This window comes from Bubalus bubalis, chromosome 10 (assembly GCF_019923935.1).
Source record: "Bubalus bubalis isolate 160015118507 breed Murrah chromosome 10, NDDB_SH_1, whole genome shotgun sequence".
NCBI lineage: Eukaryota > Metazoa > Chordata > Mammalia > Artiodactyla > Bovidae > Bubalus > Bubalus bubalis.
Window position 1 is genome coordinate 12884770 of NC_059166.1, and position 25393 is coordinate 12910162.

The 25393-nt window shown below is 46.3% G+C and overlaps 1 protein-coding gene across 2 annotated transcripts in view; it reads left to right on the forward strand.

Moving 5' to 3' along the window:
• Positions 1-259: 259 nt before the first annotated feature.
• Positions 260-25393, forward strand: part of CNKSR3 (CNKSR family member 3) — a 106135-nt gene continuing 81001 nt past the window's right edge. The window contains exon 1 of one of the 2 annotated variants that reach the window (XM_044924063.2): positions 260-918. In XM_044924063.2, coding sequence (XP_044779998.2) covers positions 867-918 — 52 coding nt within the window. In that variant the 5' untranslated portion in view covers positions 260-866. The remainder of the gene's footprint in view (positions 919-25393) is intronic. The other variant, XM_006074362.4, reaches the window with a different exon arrangement.

Below are 25393 nucleotides of genomic sequence, written 5' to 3' on the forward strand. Positions count from 1 at the left end.
GCTCACAGCCAGACAAACTGAACAGGTACTAAATAGGACCCTGGCCTCCCCCAAACCCAACGGGCTCTCCAGGATGCACGCGCATCTACAATGCGCCCCCTTAAAAGGAAAGTCGGCAGGGACCTCTCCGAGTGATTGAACGCAGGTTTCCAGGGCGAAAGTAACCGGAGTCGGCCGACCAGGGCAGCCCCGCCCCCTCCCACGAGTTTCGCCTGGTGTCCGGCCCCGCCCCCTCTTTTATTCCGCGCTCGCCACCGGGAGCTGGAACTTTGTAACCCGAGCGCGCTGGCTCTGCGCTCCTCCCCGCCCCGGTGCGGCCCTCCCGGGAGGAGCAGGAGGTGGGACCTGCGGGCGGGAAGGCTCGGGACGCCGGCGCACGAGGATCGGGGACCTCGGAGAGCTCAGCCGCCCAGAGGAGGAGCTGGACTGGCAGCCGAGCGCGCGGCCCGAGAACCGGAGGCAGCGGTCCCGGCCCGGGGACGCAGAGGTGCGGCGGAAAGGTCCCGTGCTCGGAACTGAGCCCGGGGGAATCTGGACTCCCTGCCTCGCGTTCCCGCAGCGGCCGTAGCCTAGGAGCGGCAGCTGTGTCTGGAGTCCCGGCGGCGGCGGCGGCCGCGGGGGACGAGGAGGAGGAGCTGCAGCCGGACGGTGGCAGCCGGAGGAGGAGCCGCGCCGCTGTCCCGTGCGCCGGGGAGCGGGCCGCGCCGCCCGGGCCGCGCCGCGCTGGGATGCCCCGCTGACGGCGGCGGCCATGCAGCCTTGACAGGGCGCTCGGGCGCGGGGACCGGCCGCGGGGCGCGCCCTCCCGGGAGGGCAGCAGGACTTCACCACCGACTCCAGCTCCGCTGGGTGCCCGGCCCTCCACGATGGAACCGGTGACCAAGTGGAGCCCCAAGCAAGTGGTGGACTGGACTAGAGGTGAGCGAGCTTGGGGGTACCCCGGCGTCTCCAGCCCGGGGGATCGGGCCGGCGGGGAGCTGGGATCGGGGGTGGGGGGTGGCGCTCAGCCCCTCTGCCCGCGAGAAGCTTTGAGAGCGCAGCGCGGTGAGCCTGCAAACTTCTCTGCGCCTGTCGCTCTGGTGCCCGCTTTCGGGGGTGCGGGTTGTGGCCAGCCGAGGGGAGCCTCATCTTTAAACCCGGGGGGTACGGGTGGCCTCTGAATGGAGGATGAGGGTTGGGGGCGCGGATATCGGGCCGGGGCGCCCGCCCTGCCCTACCCGGGTGCGGTGCCTGGAGGCCCGGGTGCCCACCCGGGAGCGCAGAAGCACAAGGCGCTTTTGTGTGGGTGACTCCCCTCGGACCTCGTAAAAACGCCGCCTGCCCAGAGCAGTTCGCAGCATGAAGAGGCGGTTGGACAGGTACAGGGAGACTCCGGCGGCTCGGCGAGCCTCTGTTTTTGTTGGAGAAGGAGACAGGGCAGCACCGGAGCCAGGGCAGCACCGGAGCCAACACTGAGGCGTTCGCGCCGGCGAGAAGCCTGGAGCCAGACTCCCCGGGACTCGGTGACTTTTGCTCCGGGAAGGCGCCAGTACCCCCCGCTGGCGCCGCAGTCTTAGGCCACATTTAAACCCTGGGAAGAAGTCTGCTTGGAACCATTATCCTGAGTTACGCCGTCTTTGGGGACGAGGACAGGCCGTGGGTTGGAGAGGCCGCGGGTGCTGGACCAAGGCTGGGGGCTTGGACTCTGAGCTGGCACTCTTACTGTTAGGTGCCTCTCACGATTTCGAAGCGAAAGTGATAGAGGTTCCTCCAGCCTCTATGAACCCTTTCAAGAGAACGGGTCCGCCAAGAACAACCCGTGTTTTCGTGGGTTCCACACCCTCCGCCCAGCTCAGCATCTCTCTGTGTCAAGTTACTATTTTGTTTTCTTTCTTCTATCTGCTCTTTCAGGTGAGGAATGGTGTCCTTTCTCAATAATAATAACTAGAATTGTGTAGCGCTTTACAGTTGGCTAAGAGCTCTGTCTCTGTTATTGCCCTTGGTCATCCGTAAGCCTGAGAGGTAGGTAACGTGGGTAAGATCAGGTCATCTTTCTGTCTCACCCATGGCTGCAGCATCTCCAACACCGGTCATCTCTGCATCTCATCTCTCCCGCCTGCCGAGTACACACAGACCATGTGCGATGGGGTGTCCCAGACGTGTGGGAGATGTGGGGTGTCAGTGGGGGGCATGTCTGACCATTCATTCTGAGAAAAGGGACAGGATACACTCTCTCCTGAAAAGAGGTTTGTCCAGGGACCAAAGTTTTGGGGGCTCTTATTTAAAGCAAAGATGAAAACACCAAATACTTCTATGTGGAGTAATGTGTAACTAACAATGTCCGTGCTTGATATAAAACAAAAAATCTGTAGAGACCCAGATGCTATTTTGAAATGGGATGTGTTCCCCCATCCAAGATACTACTAGGTCCCTTGTCTAGCGACTTGCTTGGTCTGAGTTGGTTGATCTGTTTTACCATTGTGTCCATCAGAGAAGCAACCTAAAAAATTGATGACATCAGTTTTTTGATCTGGAGAGCTGCTCTGTCTAATATGGTAGCCAGTAGTCACTCATGGGCCTTGGGCTCTTGACATATGGCTGGTCCGATGCCCTGTGCTGTAAGTGTGAAATACATACTGGGGTGAAAACAGCATATAAGCTATCTCATCACTAGTTTTTTTTATAGTCATTACATGTTGATAGTATTTTGACTGTGTATTTTTACCCTCTGAAAGGTGGCTCCTGAAAAATGTAAAGTTACACAAGCGGCTGACTTCTGCAGCTCCCATTATATTTCCGTGGACAGTGTTGCACTGGAGTGAAAGAAAGTGTTAAACTTACCAGTCTTTGGCTTTCCTGAGCAGTTGCCAGCCTACCTGATAATGTACAACCAGAAAAGCAGTAACAGGCACACAGGGGGATTTTGGAGTGAGGTCTTCACACTCTCAAGATTTTTGTCTTTTTTTTTTTTTTTTTGATCCCTCTTGGGATTGGGAGAGAAGTGTAAATGCACAATCTGTTATGCTTGTTTAGCATTTAAAAGGCAGAACAGATTAAACTGCTTTTGGGATCCTGCTGCCATGACGTTGTGACTTAGTTGAGACTGCTTTCACTGGGGGAAAGTTTCCTATTGGCCTGCAAGAGCAGTTATGGGTGGTTCAGTTTTCAGTGTCTTGATGTCTGGAGCATTGGGTGCTGATTAGGGTACATACCTGTGGCTACTACGTGGCAACTTTATACAAAATGCTTGTGCCCTTTAGACCCTCAGGTGCAGCCCCATAGAACGACCCGGATGCTTTCCCTGTTAGAATCTAGAAAAGATAAAAAGAGCAAGTGTGTAGCCAACTCTTAGACAAGAGGCTACATTCTCCCAAATTGCGTGACACATTACTTGAATATTTCTCAAGAGTCATGATGTGAAAGTATTGACTTTTTAATGAACTGTTGGCTTATGCAAACTTGTTTGCTTATAGGACTATTTTTAGCTGTCTTTGTTAACCTTTCTACCCAACCCCCATTTTATAAATACATCCTACTGATAAGCAGCTCTTCGTGTAGACTTTACCACTCTTGGCATCGCATGAGTGAGCACTGGAGAAAGCCTTAGATTTAAAACTGTCTAAATCCAACCACAATCTACAGCTTGCTTTCATGCTGATGTTATTAGGCAGATGCATACACTAGGAAAAGGGTTGATGTCTACAGAATGAAGTCATTCATCTGCTTTTTATTATTGTTACTATTTTCTTTGTTAATCGCTAGCACTACCACCACCAGTGTTCCCATATTAGTAGTGAAGTGAAATGAAACCAAAGTGTTAGTCGCTCAGTCGTGTCTGACTCTTTGCACACCCATGGACTGTAGTCTCCCAGGCTCCTCTGTCCATGGAATTCTCCAGGCAAGAATATTGACGTGGATTACCATTCCCTTGTCCAGGGGATCTTCCCAACCCAGGGATCGAACCTGGGTCTTCCGCATTGCAGGCAGATTCTTTACCTTCTGAGCCACCAGGGAAACTGTAGCATAATATTAGTAGATCCTCAGTGAGTGTTAGCGCAGGTCTAAGCATTGTACTTGTGTTAGCTCACTTAAATACGTAAGCACCCTTTGAGGCAGGAGCTGTCATTTCCATTTTGCAATTGAGAACACTGAGGCACAGGCTCAGTGTTAAGTTAAGTACCCTGACCGTTGCCACATAGCTGAGAAGTGTTTGACCACAGACGGGTTGGCTTTGTTTCCTTCCATCTTCTCAGGAGGTTCTTCCCAGGGTCACCCGTAGAGGACCGGCAGCATCTTTACCACGCTGATGAGGAGACCATCAGAAGCCCCATCACGAGTTCTCTATCATGTGTTAATGCGGGAGACTCATCTGCTGTGTCTTATTTTCCTTATTCTGTATGTGTCAGGAAAGTTATTTGTAAGTCATATCTATTCATCGTTTCATGGCGCCATGCCTTCCAGATGATTTGGTAAAGGATTTTGCAAAGCAAATGAGCTTTTACAGTACGTATCAGGCAAAAAAAGGTCAACTGTGTGTACCAGAAAACCCAGTGTTTGGTGGACTAAGCAAATGAGGTTTGGTTTTCCTTGTAAAAGAAGTCTGGGGATAGGGAATTTAGGACTTCATGGGGGCTTTGTGGTGCCGTCAGGATCCCAGGCTCTTTGTCATCCTGGTTCCCGTTAGCTGGTTCTTCTTCCTTTAGCCTCTAGGGTTGCTGCAAAAGGAAGGTCCTTTTCTTTTGGCAGCTGTAGGTCTACCATTTGGCCATGGGTCAAGAACTCTTTGTTTTATTCCAATTTCTTGCTAGTTCTATCTCCTGGATTCCAGCCATAGAGTTTTCTTAATCATAATAATAGAAAAACATTTATTGAAGCATTTATTAGGTATCAGACAGTGGGCCACGTACTTCATTTATTCTGTATCAGACAGTGGGCCACATACTTCATTTAGGCTTCTTCATTTCATCCTCAGAAAACCCAGAGAGGGGTATAAATCATTATTAGCCTGTAGTAAAGACAAAGAAACTAAAGCAGAGAGAGGGAGTGTTTGGTCCCATGCTGATAGGCGGTGATGCTCCATTATTTCATTCCTTCTGTGGCTTATACCAGGTATTGGAACAGAGAGAACAGGGGCTGTGGAATCAGACTCTGGGTTTGTATCCTGGTATCTCCTCTGCCTGTATGAGCTTATATAAGCTCTTATATTACTACTCCTTGTTTTTATTGCTTCCTCTCCTCTTTTATTCTATAGCTCCAGGACATAAATTTTTCTCTCTGAGCGGCCTTGTCTGTCAAAACGTTGATTCTTACCATTCAGGGACACCAGTTGGTGTCGTGGAGATTTCTCTGCCAGGCACGCAGAGGACCCGGGGTGGGACTTGTAGCTGGTTAAGAAGGTTCTTGTTTCTTGCCCCCTCCCCTCCTGGCTTTTTCTAAGTTGATATTTTAGTAAATTCTCTACTCGTAGAGTATAAATTTTATACTCGTAACAATACTGTTGTCTCCTATGTGCAAAGTAAATTCTAGGTGTAGCTAAAGCTTAATTAAGAAGAGTAACCTTAAAAATATTAGAAAAAAGCATATGAAAGACTATTAATTCATCTTAGGCAAATTTCTTTTAAAAATACTAAAATGCAGAAATAATAAAAAGTGACAATACACACACAGATGCCAGCAAGTATATGAAAAGATGCTCAACATCACTAATCAGGGGATGATTCTTAGTTTGCCGTGTGATAATAGGTGCTTCTCGCCAACTTCATGCACTTTCTTTGGGTAAATAAGTTCCAGTTGTATTTTGTCAACTGTTTTCTTGCAGTAACTGGACTTCCAATGACCATGGCATTAGGACTGGCTCTTGCTTTGGACTGTGGACTCCTGTCTGGCGCCTAGTCCAAGACTTGTGGCACCCGCATCACCCGGGAGCTTGTTAGAGATGCAGAAGCTACAAGCCTGCTGACTCAGAATCTGCATTTTAACAAGAGGCCCTGGTGATCCATGTGCTCAATGCCGCTGGAGAGCTCTGTTCTAACAGCCACTGCAAACACGTTTTCTCCCTTCGCTGGTAGGTCCTGCTGGTCTGATTGGACTTGGGCTCCATCTGTGTCATTTAAGTTCCCCAGGGATGACACTTAACTTCAGGGTGCTTGACTTGGCCACTAATTAAAGCAGAAAAGCAATCTTAGGGTGTGTGTTTATGTTTATAAGCGCCACCTAGCAACAGCATCAGGTGCTTCTCTGCAAACTGAATAGACATTTCTCTTGAGCTTTCTTCCATATTTTTTGGGACATGAAGCGTTCTCATAACAACATTTTTTTTCCTAATTTTTTTTTTTTTTTTTTTTTTTTTTTTTTGGGCATCGCAGGGTGGCCGTGGGTGTGTATGGTTGAAGTGTGCTCTTAAGATCCTCAAGTGGACTCAGGAGGATGAGATGGCCTTTTAGCCAATCACTGGGCCGTAATGTCTGCTACTGCACCAGGTTCACCAAACTTAGATGATTTTGAAGGGAGACTTCTTTGTTGCTGGAAAATGACACTGAATGTCATTTCAGGGCAGGTCTCAAAATTTGGAAGCTCATCGGGGGCGGGTGTCTGAGCTCTGTGACGGTGGAGACGGTTCACACCGCACCTGCACGCCGCCCTTTTGCGTTCACTTCAGTGCGGAAAGCTGCGGCGCTCCTCTCTTCTGTCTCGCTGCTTCTGTGTCACCACTCGATGTTTGTCCATTCCTAGCTTGTTGTGTTCCAGCTCCGGGACATCCGTGTTCTCACCTCTTTTTCCTCTTTGCTCTCGTTTCGTGAGGTTTCTGGGGTTTTCACCCCTGGTTTAGCCATTAGCGGGGCTTTCAAGCAGGTTTTATTTACCCGAGCTCTTCCATATGTGTGCTCATCTGACATTTGCACAAGCCCCAGAGGGGCACAGTGAAGGTATCCCTCTACCATAGATGAGCAGAGAGGCTTTGGACATGAAATGAGTTGTCCCAGGTCAGAAGGCCAGACCCCACAGACTTCTTGTTCTCTTGTTCTGTGCAGCCCCTATGCCTCCTCTGGTCGAGATGGTGCTTTCCATTCTCTCTCCATCAGGAAGTGATGGGAGGGGCAACTTCAAAGAACTTTGGACTTTTGTATTTCCTGAGGATCCCTTCAGGGTTTCCGCTCTTGGGATGCATTCCTTTTCTTTCTCTTTCCTTCTTTCTTTATTTCACACCTTGAGCAGAACCCTACATATTTGGGACCTGACCTTTAAGCATTTGAGACACTTCTTGCCAGTTACTTATTTTTATTGTAGTTTGCTGACTGTATTGTATTGTTTCAGCATGCAACTCTGTAATGGAATGAATCATTTCACTTTTTGATTCTCTTAATCTGATTTTTATTTTATTTTGAGTGTCATATGATAGTTTTTTTTTTTTTTTTTTTTTTTTTTTTTTTTGTCTGCTACAATTAACATTTCTATTTGATGGAACCACATCCATCCATCCATCCATACATTTAACTTTCTTCAACAGCACCTGTGATTTTTATGGCTTCATTTCCTGCTTGCCTTTGATTCTTCACAGCTTTTGCATTGTAACTGCTATGGGAGAGATCAGGCCTGGTGAATAATACGCATGGTTTGGAATAAAATAGAGCTGGATTCAGATTCTGTATTTGACAGTAACTGATTTGAAAACTTGGGTAAGTATCTTATCTTCCCGAAGCTTGCCTGAATTTTCTTATCTGTGAAATGGGACTGCTAATTAACTCAGTGTTTTTGTTAGAATTAAAACATGTAACATAAGGAAAGCATTTTGCATAATCTATGGCGTATATGTGTTCACAAACTTGTTACTGATTAATTCATAATAGTGAAAGTGAAGTCATTCAGTCCTGTCTGACTCTTTGCGACCCCGTGGACTGTAGCCTAACAGGCTCCTCCATCCGTCCATGGGATTTTCCAGGCAAGAATACTGGAGTAGGTTGCCATTTCCTTCTCCAGGGGATCTTCCCGACCCAGGGATTGAACCTGGGTCTCTCGCATTGTACGCAGATGCTTTTACCATCTGAGCCCCCAAGTTAATATGTACTATAATTGGGTTATTATTGCTTAAATATTTTATTCTGTTGTGACTGATCGTCACCTTTCATGCTTACTAATAATTTATGACAGTTCCATCCTCCTCTGTGTTGATAATAGGTGGTGAGTTAACTTCTTTCTCTGCCTTCTCCTTGTTATTTCCTTGGGCACTTTTCTCTCACTCCCTTTGGGGACCTTGTGTGTCCTGTAGGGGGCTTCCCAGGGGGCTTAGTGGTAAAAAATCTATGTGCCAATGCAAGGACACAGGAGGCGCGCGTTTGATCCCTGGGTCAGGAAGATCCCTTGGAGGAGGAAGTGGCGACCCACTCCAGTATTCTTGTCTGGAAAATCCTGTGGACAGATGAGCCTGGTGGGCTACAATCCAAGGGGTTGCAAAGAGTTGGTCATGACTGAACAATTGAGCACATGTCCTGTAGGAAGGTGGTACCATGGAAAGGTTTAGTCGTGGCTTTCTTGGAGAGAGCTCGGGAAGAACACTTTCCTTGATGTCAAATTCCGTGCTGAGTAAAAAGAAAAAATTTTTTTCATTCAGCAGCTGATGGCTGAGGACCTATTAAGTTCCAGGCATTGTGGAACTTAGCACCTCCAGTTCCAGGTGCTGGAGATCCATCTGTGTTTTAGGTGCAGGGGTCCAGCTGGGTGCCTGCTTTAATGGGGTAGAAGTAGAGATGACAAACATCAGTAACAAAACCACCACCCAAACAAAGCCGGTGCTGCTGCTGCTGAGGCGCTTCTGTCGTGCCCGACTCTGTGCGACCCCATCGACGGCAGCCCACCAGGCTCCCCCGTCCCTGGGAATCTCCAGGCAAGAGTACTGGAGTGGCTTGCCATTGCCTTCTCGGAACAAAGCAGATGAACAAGAAAATATCCAGTCGTGATCAGCGCCAAGAAGAGAGTGAAGCAGAGAGGTGAAGGAGCATGACTAGGTTGGTAGGCTTCTTTGGATGGTGTCTCCCTCTGAGAAGACGATACTTGGGTATGAAAGGCAAGAAGAAACCAGTCACTGGAAAATTAGGGGGAGGACCATTGTAGGCCAAGGAACAGCCAGTGCAAAGGCCCTGAGGTGAGCTTGGAGCCTTTGAGGAGCGGAAGCACGGTGGAGTCATGAACAGCAAGGACAATGGGGCTGTGCTGGATGGGGTTGGGGTGAGAGAGACACACAGTGGTCAGATCATGGAGGGTCTTACAGGTCTTAGGCATTTGCGATATTTTCTGGTTACTATGGAAGGCAGGGGGGTGACATGATCTGATCTGGATTCTCGAGGCAGAATGAGTTTAGGGAGGCCCGCTGGAAGGCACTGTGATATTCTGGAGATAACGTTATTACTGTCTTGGGTGAAGGTATTAGTGACTCCAGCATCTGAGAAGCCAAGGTCTGGGTACCATTGGTTCACTGGTAACATCACATCTGGATAATTTAAAAATGATCTTTGAAGCTGGGATGTAGATTCTTTTTTTTTTTTTTTCTTTCTCTGCCAGGGTTAAGAGCTCCCCTCTGCTCCCTGCATCCTGATTACTCTCCTGTCATTTCAAAGGGAGGTGCAGCGCTACTCTCTGCGTTCACATGCTTCGTTCACGTCATTGTTTTCTTCTGGCACATTTTGCTGGGAGCTACAGTTTCTGAGGCTGTTTATCCATCTATGAATAGGGTTTTTGTGAAAGTGGACTTAGCCTAGTTTGTTTTCTTTGACATCAAATGACTGAACAGTTTTTAACCTGGGATCAGGAGGGCAGGGGCAGTTGTGTTTACTAGAGCAAAACAGTTCCTTAGAATTCAGAAGGTTGTAAAAATCAGAAAGCTTTTTGTATGAAAACTTGAAAATAGTTGAGTCAAAGGAAGCTGATCAATAGATCTAATGGAAAATATTTTGCTCCACCAAAAGACTATCATAATTTTACTTTAGAAAATTGAGTCACCATATTTTTGATTAAGCAGATGGTATTTTGAGAAATTTTCAACAGGTGAGAGTTGAACACATTAAAAAAAACAAAACTGCAATGCATCACTTATCAACAGTGAAGAAGTGAGTGGGAGAGAATTGAAGGTCAGTAGGTTTATACTGAGGCTTCCCTGGTAGCTCAGCTGGTAAAGAATCCACCTGCAATGCAGGAGACCCCAGTTGGATCCCTGAGTCAGGAAGATCTCCTGGACAAGGGGAGGCTACCCACGCCAGTATTCTTGGGCTTCCCTGGTGGCTTAGATGGTAAAGAATCCACCTGTAATGCAGGAGACGCAGGTTTGATCCCTGGGTTGGGAAGATCCCCTGGAGAAGGGCACAGCAACCCACTCCAGTATTCTTGCCTGGAGAATTCCATGGACAGAGGAGCCTGGTGGGCTATGGTCCATAGGGTCGCAATGAGTTGGACCCGAAGGAAGTGACTTAGCACAGCAGCACAGGTTTATATTAGAATAACCTAGAAGCTTTACCTCACACACCTGATGTCAGCCCCACCCCTTTAAGGAGGGTATCTCTCAGGCTTTTAGAGGAAACCCCCGCTATGTGTCATCAGTCAGAAAAGGCGGTGAGCATGACCATATGAATCATGCCTTCCTGAGGAAGACCTTTTAGTGAAAGGAAATATTCTATTTCCTATTTTCAGAGATTTGCAGCAGAGGGGAAATTCAGAAGTTTGGGGTTTAGGAGTGGATGTGTGTGTACGTGAGTAAGTGTGTGTTTATGTGTTTCTAACTTTAACCTATGTTAATTGAACAGACTTTTGTGTTCTCAGAGTAATTTTATATTACCATGTCTTGGAGAGAATCAAGTCAAAAGTCTACCTGGAATATGACCTTTGAAACAGGAAAACTAGCTCACGATGTAGAGTGGGACCAGACGTCACGAAGCATCATTGATATCGTCAGCACCATCTTAGCATGGATTTCAACTGGAGTCTTAAACTCGCTGTGAGCAGATGACACAGCTGTGAGTAGAGTTTATGAAATGACTGTCTACACCAGAAGCTAAAATTGTTGGTAATAAGTATTAAATAAAAAACACAAATACTCCTTGCTAGTAAGACATCCAGAGGTAGATGGTATGAAGTGATTTGGTTACAAGCACCCCTAGGCATTTTCATACTGTTGCTCAATCTACTGTACAATTGCACTCATCTCACACGCTAGTAAAGTAATGCTCAATATTCTCCAAGCCAGACTTCAACAATACCTGAACCGTGGAACTTCCATATGTTGAAGCTGGATTTAGAAAAGGCAGAGGAACCGGAGATCAAATTGCCAACATCTGCTGGATCATGGAAAAAGCAAGAGAGTTCCAGAAAAACATCTGTTTCTGCTTTCTTGACTATGCCAAAGCCTTTGACTGTGTGGATCACAACAAACAGTGGAAAATTCTGAAAGAGATGGGAATACTAGACCACCTGACCTGCCTCTTGAGAAACCTGTATGTAGGTCAGGAAGCAACAGTTAGAACCAGACATGGAATAACAGACCTGGAAGCAACCTGGACATGTAACAACAGACTGGTTCCAGATAGGGAAAGGAGTCCATCAAGGCTGTATATTGTCACCCTGCTTATTTAACTTACGTGCAGAGTACATCATGAGAAACGCTGGGCTGGATGAAGCACAAGCTGGAATCAAGATTGCCGGGAGAAATATCAGTAACCTCAGATATGCAGATGACACCACCCTTATGGCAGAAAGTGAAGAAGAACTAAAGAGCCTCTTGATGAAAGTGAAAGGAGAGTGAAAAAGTTGGCTTAAAGCTCAACATTCAGAAAACTAAGATCATGGCATCTGGTCCCATCACTTCATGGGAAATAGATGGGGAAACAGTGGAAACAGTGAGAGACTTTATTTTTCTGGGCTCCAAAATCACTGCAGATGGTGACTGCAGCCATGAAATTAAAAGACACTTACTCCTTGGAAGGAAAGCTATGACCAACCTAGACAGCACATTAAAAAGCAGAGATATTACTTTGCCAACAAAGATCGTCTAGTCAAGGCTATGATTTTTCCAGTAGTCATGTATGGATGTGAGAGTTGGACTATAAAGAAAGCTGAGCACCGAAGAACTGATGCTTTTGAACTGTGGTGTTGGAGAAGACTCCTGATAGTCCCTTGAACTGCAAGGAGATCTAACTAGTCCATCCTAAAGGAAATCAGTCCTGAATATTCATTGGAAGGACTGATATTGAAGCTGTAACTCCAATACTTTGGCCACCTGATGCGAAGAACTGAGTCATTGGAAAAGACCCTGATGCTGGGAAAGATTGAAGGCTGGAGAAGAAGGGGATGACAGAGGATGAGATGGTTGGATGGCATCACCGACTCAATGGACATGAGTTTGAGTAAACTCTGGGAGTTGGTGATGGACAAGGAGGCCTGGCATGCTGTGGTCCATGGGGTCACAAAGAGTCAGACTTTACTGAATGACTGAACTGAACCCCTCAGCCAGGTTTAAGAATCTCATCTAAAGCTGATATGCAAAGAAAGACTCTTTTTGAAAGTGGAGAAACACTAATTCTTACTTGTGCTTAGTCACTCAGTCATGTCCGACTCTTTGGGACCCCATGGACTGTCACCCACCAGGCTTCTGTGTCCATGGGATTTCCCAGGCAAGAATACTGGAATGGGTTTCCATTTACTACTCCAGGGGATTTTCCCAACCCAGGGATCGAACCTGGGTCTCCTGCTTGGCCAGCAGAGTCTTTACCACTGGGCCACTTAGTTGGGATACTTAATGAGCACCTGTAAATCTGTGACAATTGTCCCTGGTTCCTGACATTTATAAGAAGTAAGCATAATGTGGCTCAATGTCTTGTTACCACTGGTCTTGAACTTTCTTTTTTTTTCTTTTTTAGTGTTTCCAAACTGCAATCTACTTTTTGTTTTAAACAAGTGTGTATATTTAAAAGCTGGATCCTGTTTTAATTTAATTAAGCGTAAGGTTTTTAAAAAAAAATTTAGTGAAGTATAGTTGATTTGCAAATTTCTGCTGTACAGTAGAGTGACTCAGGTATATCTATATACACATTTTTTCATATTTTTTTCCATTCAGGTTTATCACAGGATATTGAGTATAATTTCCAGTGCTATACAGTAGGGCCTGGTTGCTTATCCATTCGCCTTCCCTTTTCAACATCAGAGCTTGGACATGTAAATTCTCAGGCTATCTGAGACCCACAGATTCAGAGACTCTGGGTGTGGAATGCGGGAAGCTCTGTTTTAACCAATCTGTCTGTGGTTCTGGTGCCGGCCAAAATTTGAGAACCACCGATGTTTACCACTCGTGTGGAACCATAAATGATGTATGTCAGACCATCCTCCATAATTCTTGTCTCCAGTTGGTTTTCAGCTAGTACGTACGGTTGATTAGGAAAGAGAACTTTTCTAGCAGGGACCATTGTTACGTATTTCGGTAGGTGCGTCAATGCAACGAGGTCTGTAAGCATCCTTTCCACATAGTAGGCAGGGAAGGGTCAAAGCCTTTGCACCTTTGGGCTCCTAGCCAGTTGCACCACCCCAGGCCCAGGGGATCCTTTGGTTGTGTACCTCACCCAGGTGAGTGTTCAGCCCCAGGAAAACACAGAATGAGGGGAATGTTTTATGGTCAGGCAGCACCTGTTTAGGTTTTTGTGTGGGATTTCCAGGCCTGGTGCTAAGGCAGGAGCAGAATGTGACACCTCCTCCCCCATTCCACTTTGAGGGAGAGAGGATAGTTTTTCTCTTTCATTGAGCGGGCTGGCTTTGCACAAGCCATGCAGTTGTAAAAGGCAGGGAGGGAAAGAAAAAGCAGAAAACAGTGGCAAACATGTTGCAGTCCAAGGTGAAAAGCTCTTTTGTTTTAGTCCATGGACACGAGCAGTGCAGGTGGAGTTTGAGAGCCCCCTCCTGCAGTTGACAAACGCCCAGAGAATCCAGAAGTGAAAAGCTGCTATGGAAGTGAACCCTGAGGACCAGGGGTGGTGCTGAGACTTGCAACAAGAGTTGCAGACTTAGATGCCTACAGGGGCCTGGAGGCAATGTCAGAGATTGAAATGTGGGGGCAAGTGAGCAATAGGGAGTGGTGGAGACTGTGGCAAACCCCAAGATACATGTGCTACTCAGTCTCTGCTGACCATGAACCTGCACTTTCCAGAATCTTCTGATTTTTTTGTTGTTCTTTTTGTTTTCAAATGAAGCTGGCTGTCTGGCTTTATTGTGTCATTTTCCAGTTTTTAGGAATCTGTCAACAGTTTGGCCACCTCATGCGAAGAGTTGACTCATTGGAAAGGACTCTGATGCTGGGAGGGATTGGGGGCAGGAGGAGAAGGGGACGCCAGAGGATGAGATGGCTGGATGGCATCACTGACTCGATGGACGTGAGTCTGAGTGAACTCCGGGAGTTGGTGATGGACAGGGAGGCCTGGCGTGCTGCAGTTCATGGGGTCGCAAAGAGTCAGACACGACTGAGCAACTGATCTGATCTGATCTGATGGGCTAGTGTGTTGATTCTCCTGCAGATAGCTGTGGTGCCTACTCAGTCACTCAGTTGTGTCCGACTCTTTTGTGATCCCATGGACTATAGCCCTCCAGGCTCCTCTGTCTATGGAACTTTCCACACAAGAATACTGAAGTGGGTTGCCTTTTCCTACTCCAGGAGATCTTCCCTACCCAGGGATTGAACCCATGTCTCCTCCATTGGGAGGTGGATGCTTTACCGCTGAGCCATCTGGGAAGCCTGTAGACAGTTGTGGTCAGATGTTAATGGTCTTAGTGAGAAAAAGACGTATAAGATGTGAATACACTTAGCTACATAGCAGTCCATTCATGATTTAGCAAATCTGTTATCTTTAATTTCACGTTGCTACTTTATGAATTCTCTTATTTCTAGTATTGTAATATGTAATTCCCTACAAGTATTATTAAGCCAGAAATATCAATGCCTTGATGAACCCAGCAGACCATTGAGTAGTTACTCTTCAGTGTGAAAACAGGAATTTGGCTTCTCTTGATTGAGTTTACTTTGCCACTGGGTTTGTGGTATTGGTGCCTGACAGAAAGTGTTTCTGTCTGTACAGTAAGATTTTACGTATAAAGTAAAACATATACCCTGAAATAAGGCATTTGCTCCTAATTTCTCTGCTGGCTTTCGTGGTCGTGTTTGAAAATTTACCAGTCTACTCGAGGTCTTTCTGTCTTCCCGGTGTGCTGAATTGGGAGACAAACAGGGAAAGCAGTAGCGTCAGTGTTCACGCTGGGGCAGTACTCACCCCAAAATGCAGTCCACAAAACTTCACGGCAAAGATTTCAGGGTATTTCAGCGTTCCAGCTTGCTTTGTAAATCAACAGTCCATTTGTAAATGAACAGTGTATGTATGTGTGTATAAACACACGCACATAAATGTAAGTATACAGGCTGTATTTATAAAAATATATACACATATTCATTATGGATCATCTTTTGTTAAACTTTCATTAAGTGTTTATTTCCACTATTTATTCTTTTTGAAAATTTAAAATGAAAAAAATATATAGATTTCCTTTTTGGTACCAGTTCCTCTGCTTCATGAGAGGAACAGAAAGACCAATTTTAAACGACAGTTTGAGAGCCACTGGCCTTTAGGAAGTTTGTTCTTAATTCAGTGGATAATGGAGAAGTAATACAGGGGTTTGAAAGGAGGCATATTGCTGGCAGAACTGTGGGATGTTGCGGGGTGGGGGTGGGCTTTGGACGGAGGAGTGGTTGGAGTCTGAGACCAGCTCCAGGAGGCATTTGATCTGGCCTCTTGGAGAGAGTTAAAGAGGCCTGTGTAAGAGCAGGGGTCTTGTGGGAGGTGGGAGGAAGGGCTGCTGAGAGAGGCATGGCCCATGAGCGGTCCTGAAGCCTTGGCAAGGTTGCTCTTGGGGATGGAGAGAAGGGGGCCATTTGTGTCTCCCTGCCTTAGCATGGCAGTGCCACCCTGGAGTCTCTGGAATTCTGGGGAAGAGCTGCTTTGCGGGTATGGGAGTGAGCGCACCTTACAGGGACCACCCTCAAAAGCTGTTCTGGTTTGTAGAGGAGACATCTTTTGCACGGGACCAGCATCTTGCACAATTCAAACACTCCGGAAAACAGAGTGCCCTCTCTCACGGCGGCACTCTGATCGTCTCATGTTTTAATGAGGTGTAAATATCATGCAGATTGGCACACGGAATGTGTTAAAATAGGAGAGTGTTAGTGGAAATTTAGGTCCTCCACCTTGAGTGTGAAATGATGCAATACACATGAATTTGACACCCTGAATTATTTCGGTACGGCGCAGTCTAAGACATGGCATACGAAGTGAAATAGAGAAGATTAGAGTCCTACAGGACAGCATGTCGGTGGAGATACACAGTCAGCGTTCAGTGCAAAAAAGGCATCTTAGAGTAATCCCTTCAGTCTTGTTCAACGCTTAGTGAGATCAGCGTTTCTGGCTGCCATTCCTGTGTGGGTTGAGGAGCCGGTTCCCTGAGATTAGTGGCTCCTCTGCATTACAGCGGCTGGAAGAGTGCCAAGGGTGTGTAGGTCTTGTCCAGGGCCTGGCACTCAAGGGGATGACAGGTCTGTCCTCTACAGGCGTGACATGACCTGTTTTCTTATTCGTCATTGCTTTACCAACCCTTAGAAATAGATATGATCTTTTCTGTGAGTTTCAGGTAAAGCTAATAGATTCTTTACTTAACAGGAACCACTGTAATACGATGGGGCTTCCCTGGTGGCTCAGATGGTAAACAATCTGCCTGCAATGTGGGAGACCCAGGTTCGATTCCTGGGTTGGGAAGATCTCCAGGAGAAGGGAATGGCAACCCACTCCAGTATCCTTGCCTGGAGAATCCTTCTGGACAGAGAAGCCTAGTGGGTTACAGTCCGTGGGATCACAAAGAGTGGAACATGACTGAGCGACTAACACCACCATAAAATGATGGGCGATCTTTCTTATAACATCTCGCCTGGTATTCTGCACACCTGACATTTCTCTTAAAATCTACTCATTTCTCAACTGTGACTTTTAAATACTAGCTGCCCTACCTGGTATTCTGAAATGATGCCACATGTCTTTCACATTAAGTGTAGCTCTGGACATGAAGTTTTGGATAAAGTAGTGTCACTAGGCCATGTTAAGAGAAATATAACCCTAACTCTTTTGCATTTAACTTTTCCATTTGTTAACTCTAGTGCCCTGTTAGCTGGCACTTGCACCAGGCTTGGTGAGGGTAGCTAGTCACCAGGCAGTCATTCAGCAGATTTGTCTCGAGTGCCTACCCTGTACAGGCGCTGTTCTGAGAGCTGAGGGTCCAGCAGTGAAAAGAAGAGAGTGTAGTTCCTGTCTTCCCGGAGCAGATGTTCTAATGGGGCAGACAGACAGTAAGTAAAACTTGTAGCACGTGGGTGTGGTACATGCTGCTGGCCAGGCCCATAGGTGGATGCAGAGGGAAGTCAGGGATACAGCATTCGCTGGGATGACCAGGGGAAAGCTTTTGGAGGGCACCTCAGCTGAACAGGTGAAAGAATGTTCTTGGCAGAGGGAAGATGCTCTGAGACGGGCCAGGTCCTGGCATGTGGAGGGAGCAAGGAGGCCAGGATGTCTCGAGCAGAGGGAGCCAGGAGGAGAGCAGCAGGAGATGAGGTCAGAGGAGAGCAGGGCCCACATCGTGCAGAGCCTTAGGGATCGTTGTGTATGCTTTGGCTTTCATTTGGTGTTTGAGGAGCCTTTGGAGGGTTTGGAGCTAAAGAGTGATATCAGATGTATGTTTTAAGGTTACAGTGGTTGCTGTGTTGAGTCGACAGAAGTGAGCAATTGGCGGGGATCAGGGAGCTACTTAAGACACTGGGGTGGGCTTCCCTAGTGGATCAGTGATAAAGAATCCACCTGCCATTACAGGAGACACGGGTTCCATTCCTGGTCTGGGAAGATCCCACATGCTGTGGAGCAACTAAGCCTGTGCACCACAACTATTGAGCCTGTGCTCTAGAGCTCGGGAGGCACAGCTCCTGAAGCCCACGCACCCTGGAGTCCGTGCTCTGCAACAAGAGATGCCACTGCAATGAGAGGCCCTCTCACTGCAGCCAGAGAGTAGCCCCTGCTCTCTGCAACTACAGAAAAGCCCATGCAGCAACAAAGACCTAGCATGGCCCCCAAATAATAATACTAAAAAAAGACACTGGGGCAATAATCATCTGAAAGATGATGCTGGGACCCAGTGGTAGCTGTGGCCCCTCTGCAGAGGTGGCCATATCCTGGGTGTTCTGAAAGGCCAGTGGGTTTACCAAGAAATTGAGTGGTGGTATGAGAGAATACCCATGGTGTTTTTGGTATGGGGAGTTGGAAGGACAGAGTTGCTGTCCACGGAGAGGTGGGAGAGTGTGGGAGGAGGTGGTTAAGGGAATATCCGGATTTGAAATATCCAGTGCTTACTGGTTTGCTGAATGAAGCCGGTGGTTGGATGAGTGTGTGTGCATTAATGGGGGAGCTTGGGACTAGAAAAACATTTGGTGGCCACTGGGGTATACATCGGAGAAGGAAATGGCAACCCACTCCAGTATTCTTGCCTAGAGAATCCTGTGGACAGAAGAGCCCGGTGGGCTGCCATCTATGGGGTCGCACAGAGTCGGACACAACTGAAATAACTTAGCAGCAGCAGCAGCAGGGGTATATGATGTGGTGTTAAAATCTCTGAGGCTGGATGATATCACCCAATGAGTGGGCAGAGGGAGACAAGAGAAGAGAAGAAATCTAGGGTATCCCCACCTTAACCAGTCTGGAGGAGTTGAGCAACCAGCAAGTTGCTGCCGGCAAATAGAAGGACATTTGTGTGTGTGTGGATGGGTGACGTACAGGAAAGAGTGATCAGCTGGGCCCAGTACTGCTGGTGGGCCAATAAGGGGAGACTGAAAGTTGACCAGAGTATTTAGTGTGTGGGAGATATTGGTGAACTTGACAGTTTTGGTTGGTTGATGGATGCAAAAGCCTGAATAAACTCAAGAGCAAATGGAAGAAGAGGCATTGATGTCCCGAGAGACCACGCAGTGTTAAAGCGACTTCCCATATGAATAGAGCACTGTTTTAGTCTGAGTATGACTTAAGGGCTGAATGCATTTTAATTGTTTAAAATCTGTAACCATTTTTTGGAATAGATGACTGCTTGGTAACTAGATATTTGATGAATTAAGACATGTTTTGCCCTCCCTGAACTGGGTAACAGAACACTGTAGATTATGGAGTCTCTTAACTTTTAATACTAACAAAGCTATTCATTCACTGAATGACTACGGACCAGTGGCTTCTATAGAGAAGAGTTATTCCACAGAAACTCTCTCTCTGCTTCATGCGTGCGTGCTCAATTGTGTCTGACTCTTTGTGGCCCCAAGGACTGTAGCCTGCCAGGCTTCTCTGTCTATGGAATTTTCCAGACAAGAAGACTGGAGTGGGTAGCCATTTCCTCCTCCAGGGGATCTCCTCCCTGGGGACGGAACCTGTGTCTCTTGCATCACCTGCATTGGCAGGTGGATTCTTTACCACTGTACCTCCTGGGAATCCCTCATGTTTTTCCATATATATATATATATATATATATATATATATATATATATATAGGTTTTGTTTTATTCCATAGTTTACCCACTTAGGTAGAAAATATTTGTTATGGATGGACCCAAGACCTCGAAAGAATCCCTTGTTGGTGATACTCACCTTCATATAAGATTTTTATGAAATGTTTTGAATGCAGTGAAATCATGTATGAAAGTGAAAGCTAAGTCACTCAGTCGTGTCTGACTCTTTGCGACCCCATGGACTGTAGCCGAACGGGCTCCTCCATCCCTGGGATGTTTCAAGCAAGAATACTGGAGTGGGTTGCCATTTCCTTTTCCAGGAGATTGTCCTGAACCAGGGATTGAACCTGGGTCTCCTGTGTTGTAGGCAGACGCTTTACTGTCTGAGCCATCAGGGAAGTCCTGAAATCATGTATAAATGACTTTTATTATAGCCTGGAGGTGGAAGCCATTTGTTAGCAGGAAAACTGGTGCAAATAGAGATAAACCAGTCAACTTTAAATGTAAATCATCAAACATTCATCAAGCACTTATCCTTTGTCTCTAGTGGGCGCAGTGATGGGATCCCTGTGTCTTTGGCATCTTCTGTTGAGTGGAGTTTACAGGCAAGCCCATAGGCACTTCAGCTCTAGGCCATCCTAGGAGTGCAGAGGAGTAATCGAGCATTTGAATGGGCACAGTGTGGAGGGCTCTTGGAGGAAACCACATCGAAGTCCAGACCTGTAGGGTGAGCAGAAGGTAGCCAGGCCTAGAGGAGGGAGGAGGGGAAAGAGAGGAGGGGAAAGAGAAGATTTGGGAGAAAACTGGGCGACCAGTGAGGCATGGCATTTACTTGCAACTGAAAGAACTCGATTGTGCTGGGTCTGTCCAGAGGTGGTGTGGCGAGAGATGAGCCTGGAGGAGTGGTGTGTGTGGCGTGGGCTGCGTCCTCAGCGACCTGTTTATGCTTCTGAGCAGGTGGAAGACAATGGAGGACTTTATGTCTTGGAGTGGCCTTCCTTTGGGAGGAAGTGTGTCAAGTAGACGGGGAAACAATGGAAACTGGGACAGAGTTTATTTTCTTGGGGTCAAAATCATTGCAGATGGTGAGTGCAGCCATGAAATTAAATGATGCTTGCTCCTTGAAAGAAAAGCTTTGGCAAACCTAGACAGCATATTAGAGAGCAGAGAGGTTACTTTGCCGACAAAGGTCTGTCTAGTCAAAGCTGTGGTTTTTCCAGTAGTCATGCATGGATGTGAGAGTTGGACCATAAAGAAAGCTGAGCTCCAAAGAATTGATGCTTTCAAACTGCTGTTGGAGAAGACTCTTGAGAGTCCCTTGGGTTGCATGGGGATCAAACCAGTCAATCCTAAAGGAAATCAATCCTGAATATTCTTTGGAAGGACCGGTGCTGAAGCTGAAGCTCCAATCCTTTGGCCACCTGATGCAAAGGGCCAACTCATTTGAAAAGACCTGATACTGGGAAAGATTGAAGGCAGGAGAAGGGGATGACAGAGGATGAAATGGTTGGGTGGCATCACCGACTCGATGGACATGAGTTTGAGTCAGTTCCGGGAGATGATGAAGGACAGGGAAGCCTGGCGTGCTGCAGTCTGTGGGGTTGCAAAGAGTTGGACATGACTGAGCACACACGAAATGTACGGGAAACCCTTGAATCTCAAGGAGAAATAGCAGTTAAAGCCTTTGTACAAAAATTAACTTGACTTCCTGGGTATTTATTTCCTTTGATCTGTAAATGTGAAATTGACCAGACTTTTATAGCACAAGGGAACATAACTCTTCATTAAAAAAAAAAGAAGTTATTAAAACATTGACTTGATTGAAAAAAGAGATAGGAGTTGGGCTGCAAGGCAGTGGGAGAGGGGAGGAGGTGGTGAGGATTGGAGGGGAAAGGCGTCTGAGGAGGAGGAGGGGGCCGGGGAGCAGGAGGAAGTGAGGCTAAGGGGGTGTGGCCTGGAGGTCACACCTCAAGCTGTGGGTGTTCAGTGTGTTATCACCTGCAGTCTGCTGCCCATGGCTGATTAATGATTAACGATCCGTCCTAGCTCTGGTATAATGTAGTCTTTATGTGAGTCAGAGTTTTCACTCTAGTGGGTGAGCTAAAGCAAAAGCGGAGTTATTTGTAGGAATTTACGCTCTAGAAAATTCCTAGAAGTGGTCATAATGTGACCGCCTGGGTGGGAGAGGAGTTTTGGGGGAAAATGGATACTTGTGTGTGTATGGATGACCTGCTGTGCTGTGCACCTGAGACCTGGGGCTTCCCAGGTGGCACTAGTAGTAAAAAACCTGCCTGCCAATGCAGAAGATGCAAGAGACGTGGCTTCAATCCCTGGGTCAGGAGGATCCCCTGGAGGAGGGCATGGCCACGCACTCCAGTATTCTTGTCTGGAAAATCCCATGGATAGAGGAGCCTGGCGGGCTACATCCATGGGGTCGCAAAGAGTCAGATACAACTTAAGTGACTTAGCATGCACACACACATCTGAAACTATTACACTGGTTTTCGATTATAGTCCAATATAAAATAAAAAGTTTTTTTTTTACAGTAAAACCTTGAAAAAAAAGAAGTGGCCATAAATATCATCCAAGGGTTTGCAAGTCTCCCCATCCTTGCAACCCAAAAGTATGCTGGAGCATGTAAGAAATGCTGTCCCCTACTCCCGATTACAGTTTTAGTTTGGTGCAGTTGATCACTGAAACCTTAACAGTACATACTACGAACATTTCAGATGCAAGCCCAGATGAATCACACTGGCTCTACCAGAAGTGGCTGCGTGGGTATTCATTTCTGAGGTCCTGAACTCTGGAAGGACACACAGATTATACTTAAAACTAATGGGACTTGATTATGGTAGGGTGAAGAACAACAAATGGGGACCCACCTCTGCAGGGCGTGGCTGCCCTTCCTCCTGCTCTGCATTGTTCTGGGTGGTGGACGCGGCCACATCATTCCCAGGGTTAAACATATACTCAGTTCTGGGAAAGCTTCCATCTTCAACAGTCCATTCAGTGGTCATTCAGTGATCATTCAGTGGAATGTGGTTTTAAAAATAATTTAACAAGGTAAAATTTTAGTTTTTAATAGTTACCACTTAAAAATCCCAGCCAGTTTTTCTGCTTCTATCCTCCCTGCCTGCTTCCCTGTGATTTCTGAGTATGGGGATCTCTTGGAAGATCTTTATAGCTTTTACTGTAATCAATTTCACATCGTTCACTATATGTTTTAGCGATTGGAAGTTCTGTAATATCAATTCTTTTTGCATCACTGAAGGTGTTCCTGTTTCTCCTTCGTCTTAAAAAAAAAGCCTTAGAATGGATATTGCAAAAGTATTTTATTAGCTACTGTATAACACTGGAACTCTGCTCAATATTTCGTAATAACCTAAATGGGAAAAGAATTTGAAAACAGATACTTACGTATGCAAAACTGAATCACTTTGTTGAACACCTGAAACTAACAAGACATTGTTAATCACTTACACTTCAATATAAAATAAAAATTAAAAAAGCAGTTTATTAAGGTAGCATGTATATTGATACCTTTTTCCTATTTTCTGTTTTAAAACTAGTTACCTTGAGATAGTATGTAATGTTCCAGTTCTGCTATAGAAATTCCAGCTTCTAAAATCATGTTATAATGAATCAAGGAGAAAAGGAACATTTATGACCAACTAATGACAAAAGAAAAAAAAAGTACAAATGCCTAGAAGCAACCATAGAAATTCAGGGAGAACGCAAAGGAACTAAGAAAAAGCTGTCTTATTAAAAGTAGCTGTGGTAGGCTTCCTGGAAGTGGTAAATGCAGTGAAATCAATCTTTTGTAATGACATAATTGTCATCAGAATATCTGAAAACAGTCTTATGGGTTAAGGAAGGTAATTGGGCTTCCCAGGTGGCTCAGCCGTAACGAATCTGCCTGCAGTACAGGAGATGTGAGTTCAACCACTGGGTCAGGAAGATCCTCTGGAGAACGAAATGGCAATCCACTCCAGTATTCTTGCCTGGGAAATCCCATGGACAGAGGAGCCTGGTGGGCTCCATTGGGTGGCAAAGAGTTGGACATGACTTAGCAACTAAACCATCGCCATGAAGGTAATTATCATTCTTGCTGGTAACTATGCTTCCCTGATAGCTCAGTTGGTAAAAAAAAAAATCTGTCTGCAATGCAGGAGACCCCAGTTCCATTCCTGGATTGGGAAGATCCAATGGAGAAGGGATCAGATGAGATCAGATCAGTCGCTCAGTCGTGTCCGACTCTTTGCGACCCCGTGAATCACAGCACGCCAGGCCTCCCTGTCCATCACCAACGCCCGTAGTTCACTCAAACTCATGTCCATCGAGTCAGTGATGCCATCCAGCCATCTCATCCTCTGGCGTCCCCTTCTCCTCCTGCCCCCAATTCCTCCCAGCATCAGGGTCTTTTCCAATGAGTCAACTCTATGCATGAGGTGGCCAAAGTACTGGAGTTTCAGCTTTAGCATCATTCCTTCCAAAGAAATCCCAGGGCTGATCTCCTTCAGAATGGACTGGTTGGATCTCCTTGCAGTCCAAGGAACTCTCAAGAGTCTTCTCCAACACCACAGTTCAAAAGCATCAATTCTTCGGCGCTCAGCCTTCTTCACAGTTCAACTCTCACATACATGACCACAGGAAAAACCATAGCCTTGACTAGATGGACCTTTGTTGGCAAAATAATATCTCTGCTTTTGAATATGCTATCTAGGTTGGTCATAACTTTCCTTCCAAGGAGTAAGTGTCTTTTAATTTCATGGCTGCAGTCACCATCTGTAGTGATTTTGGAGCCCAGAAAAATAAAGTCTGACACTGTTTCCACTGTTTCCCCATCTATTTCCCATGAAGTGGTGGGACCGGATGCCATGATCTTCGTTTTCTGAATGTTGAGCTTTAAGCCAACTTTTTCACTCTCCACTTTCACCTTCATCAAGAGGCTTTTGAGTTCCTCTTCACTTTCTGCCATAAGGGTGGTGTCATCTGCATATCTGAGGTTATTGATATTTCTCCCGACAATCTTGATTCCAGCTTGTGTTTCTTCCAGTCCAGCGTTTCTCATGATGTACTCTGCATATAAGTTAAATAAACAGGGTGACAATATACAGCCTTGACATACTCCTTTTCCTATTTGGAACCAGTCTGTTGTTCCATGTCCAGTTCTAACTGTTGCTTCCTGACCTGCATACAAATTTCTCAAGAGGCAGATCAGGTGGTCTAGTATTCCCATCTCTTTCAGAATTTTCCATAGTTTATTGTGATCCACACAGTCAAAGGCTTTGGCATAGTCAATAAAGCAGAAATAGATGTTTTTCTGAAACTCTCTTGCTTTTTTCCATGATCCAGTGGATGTTGGCAATTTGATCTCTGGTTCCTCTGCCTTTTCTAAAACCAGCTTGAACATCAGGAAGCTCACGGTTCACATATTGCTGAAGCCTGGCTTGGAGAATTTTGAGCATTACTTTACTAGCATGTAAGATGAGTGCAGTTGTGCGGTAGTTGGAGCATTCTTTGGCATTGCCTTTCTTTGGGATTGGAATGAAGACTGACCTTTTCCAGTCCTGTGGCCACTGCTGGGTTTTCCAAATTTGCTGGCATATTGAGTGCAGCACTTTCACAGCATCATCTTTCAGGATTTGGAATAGCTCAACTGGAATTCCATCACCTCCACTAGCTTTGTTGGTAGTGATGCTTTCTAAGGCCCACTTGACTTCACAATCCAGGATGTCTGGCTCTAGGTCAGTGATCACACCATTGTGATTATCTGGGTTGTGAAGATCTTTTTTGTACAGTTCTTCTGTGTATTCTTG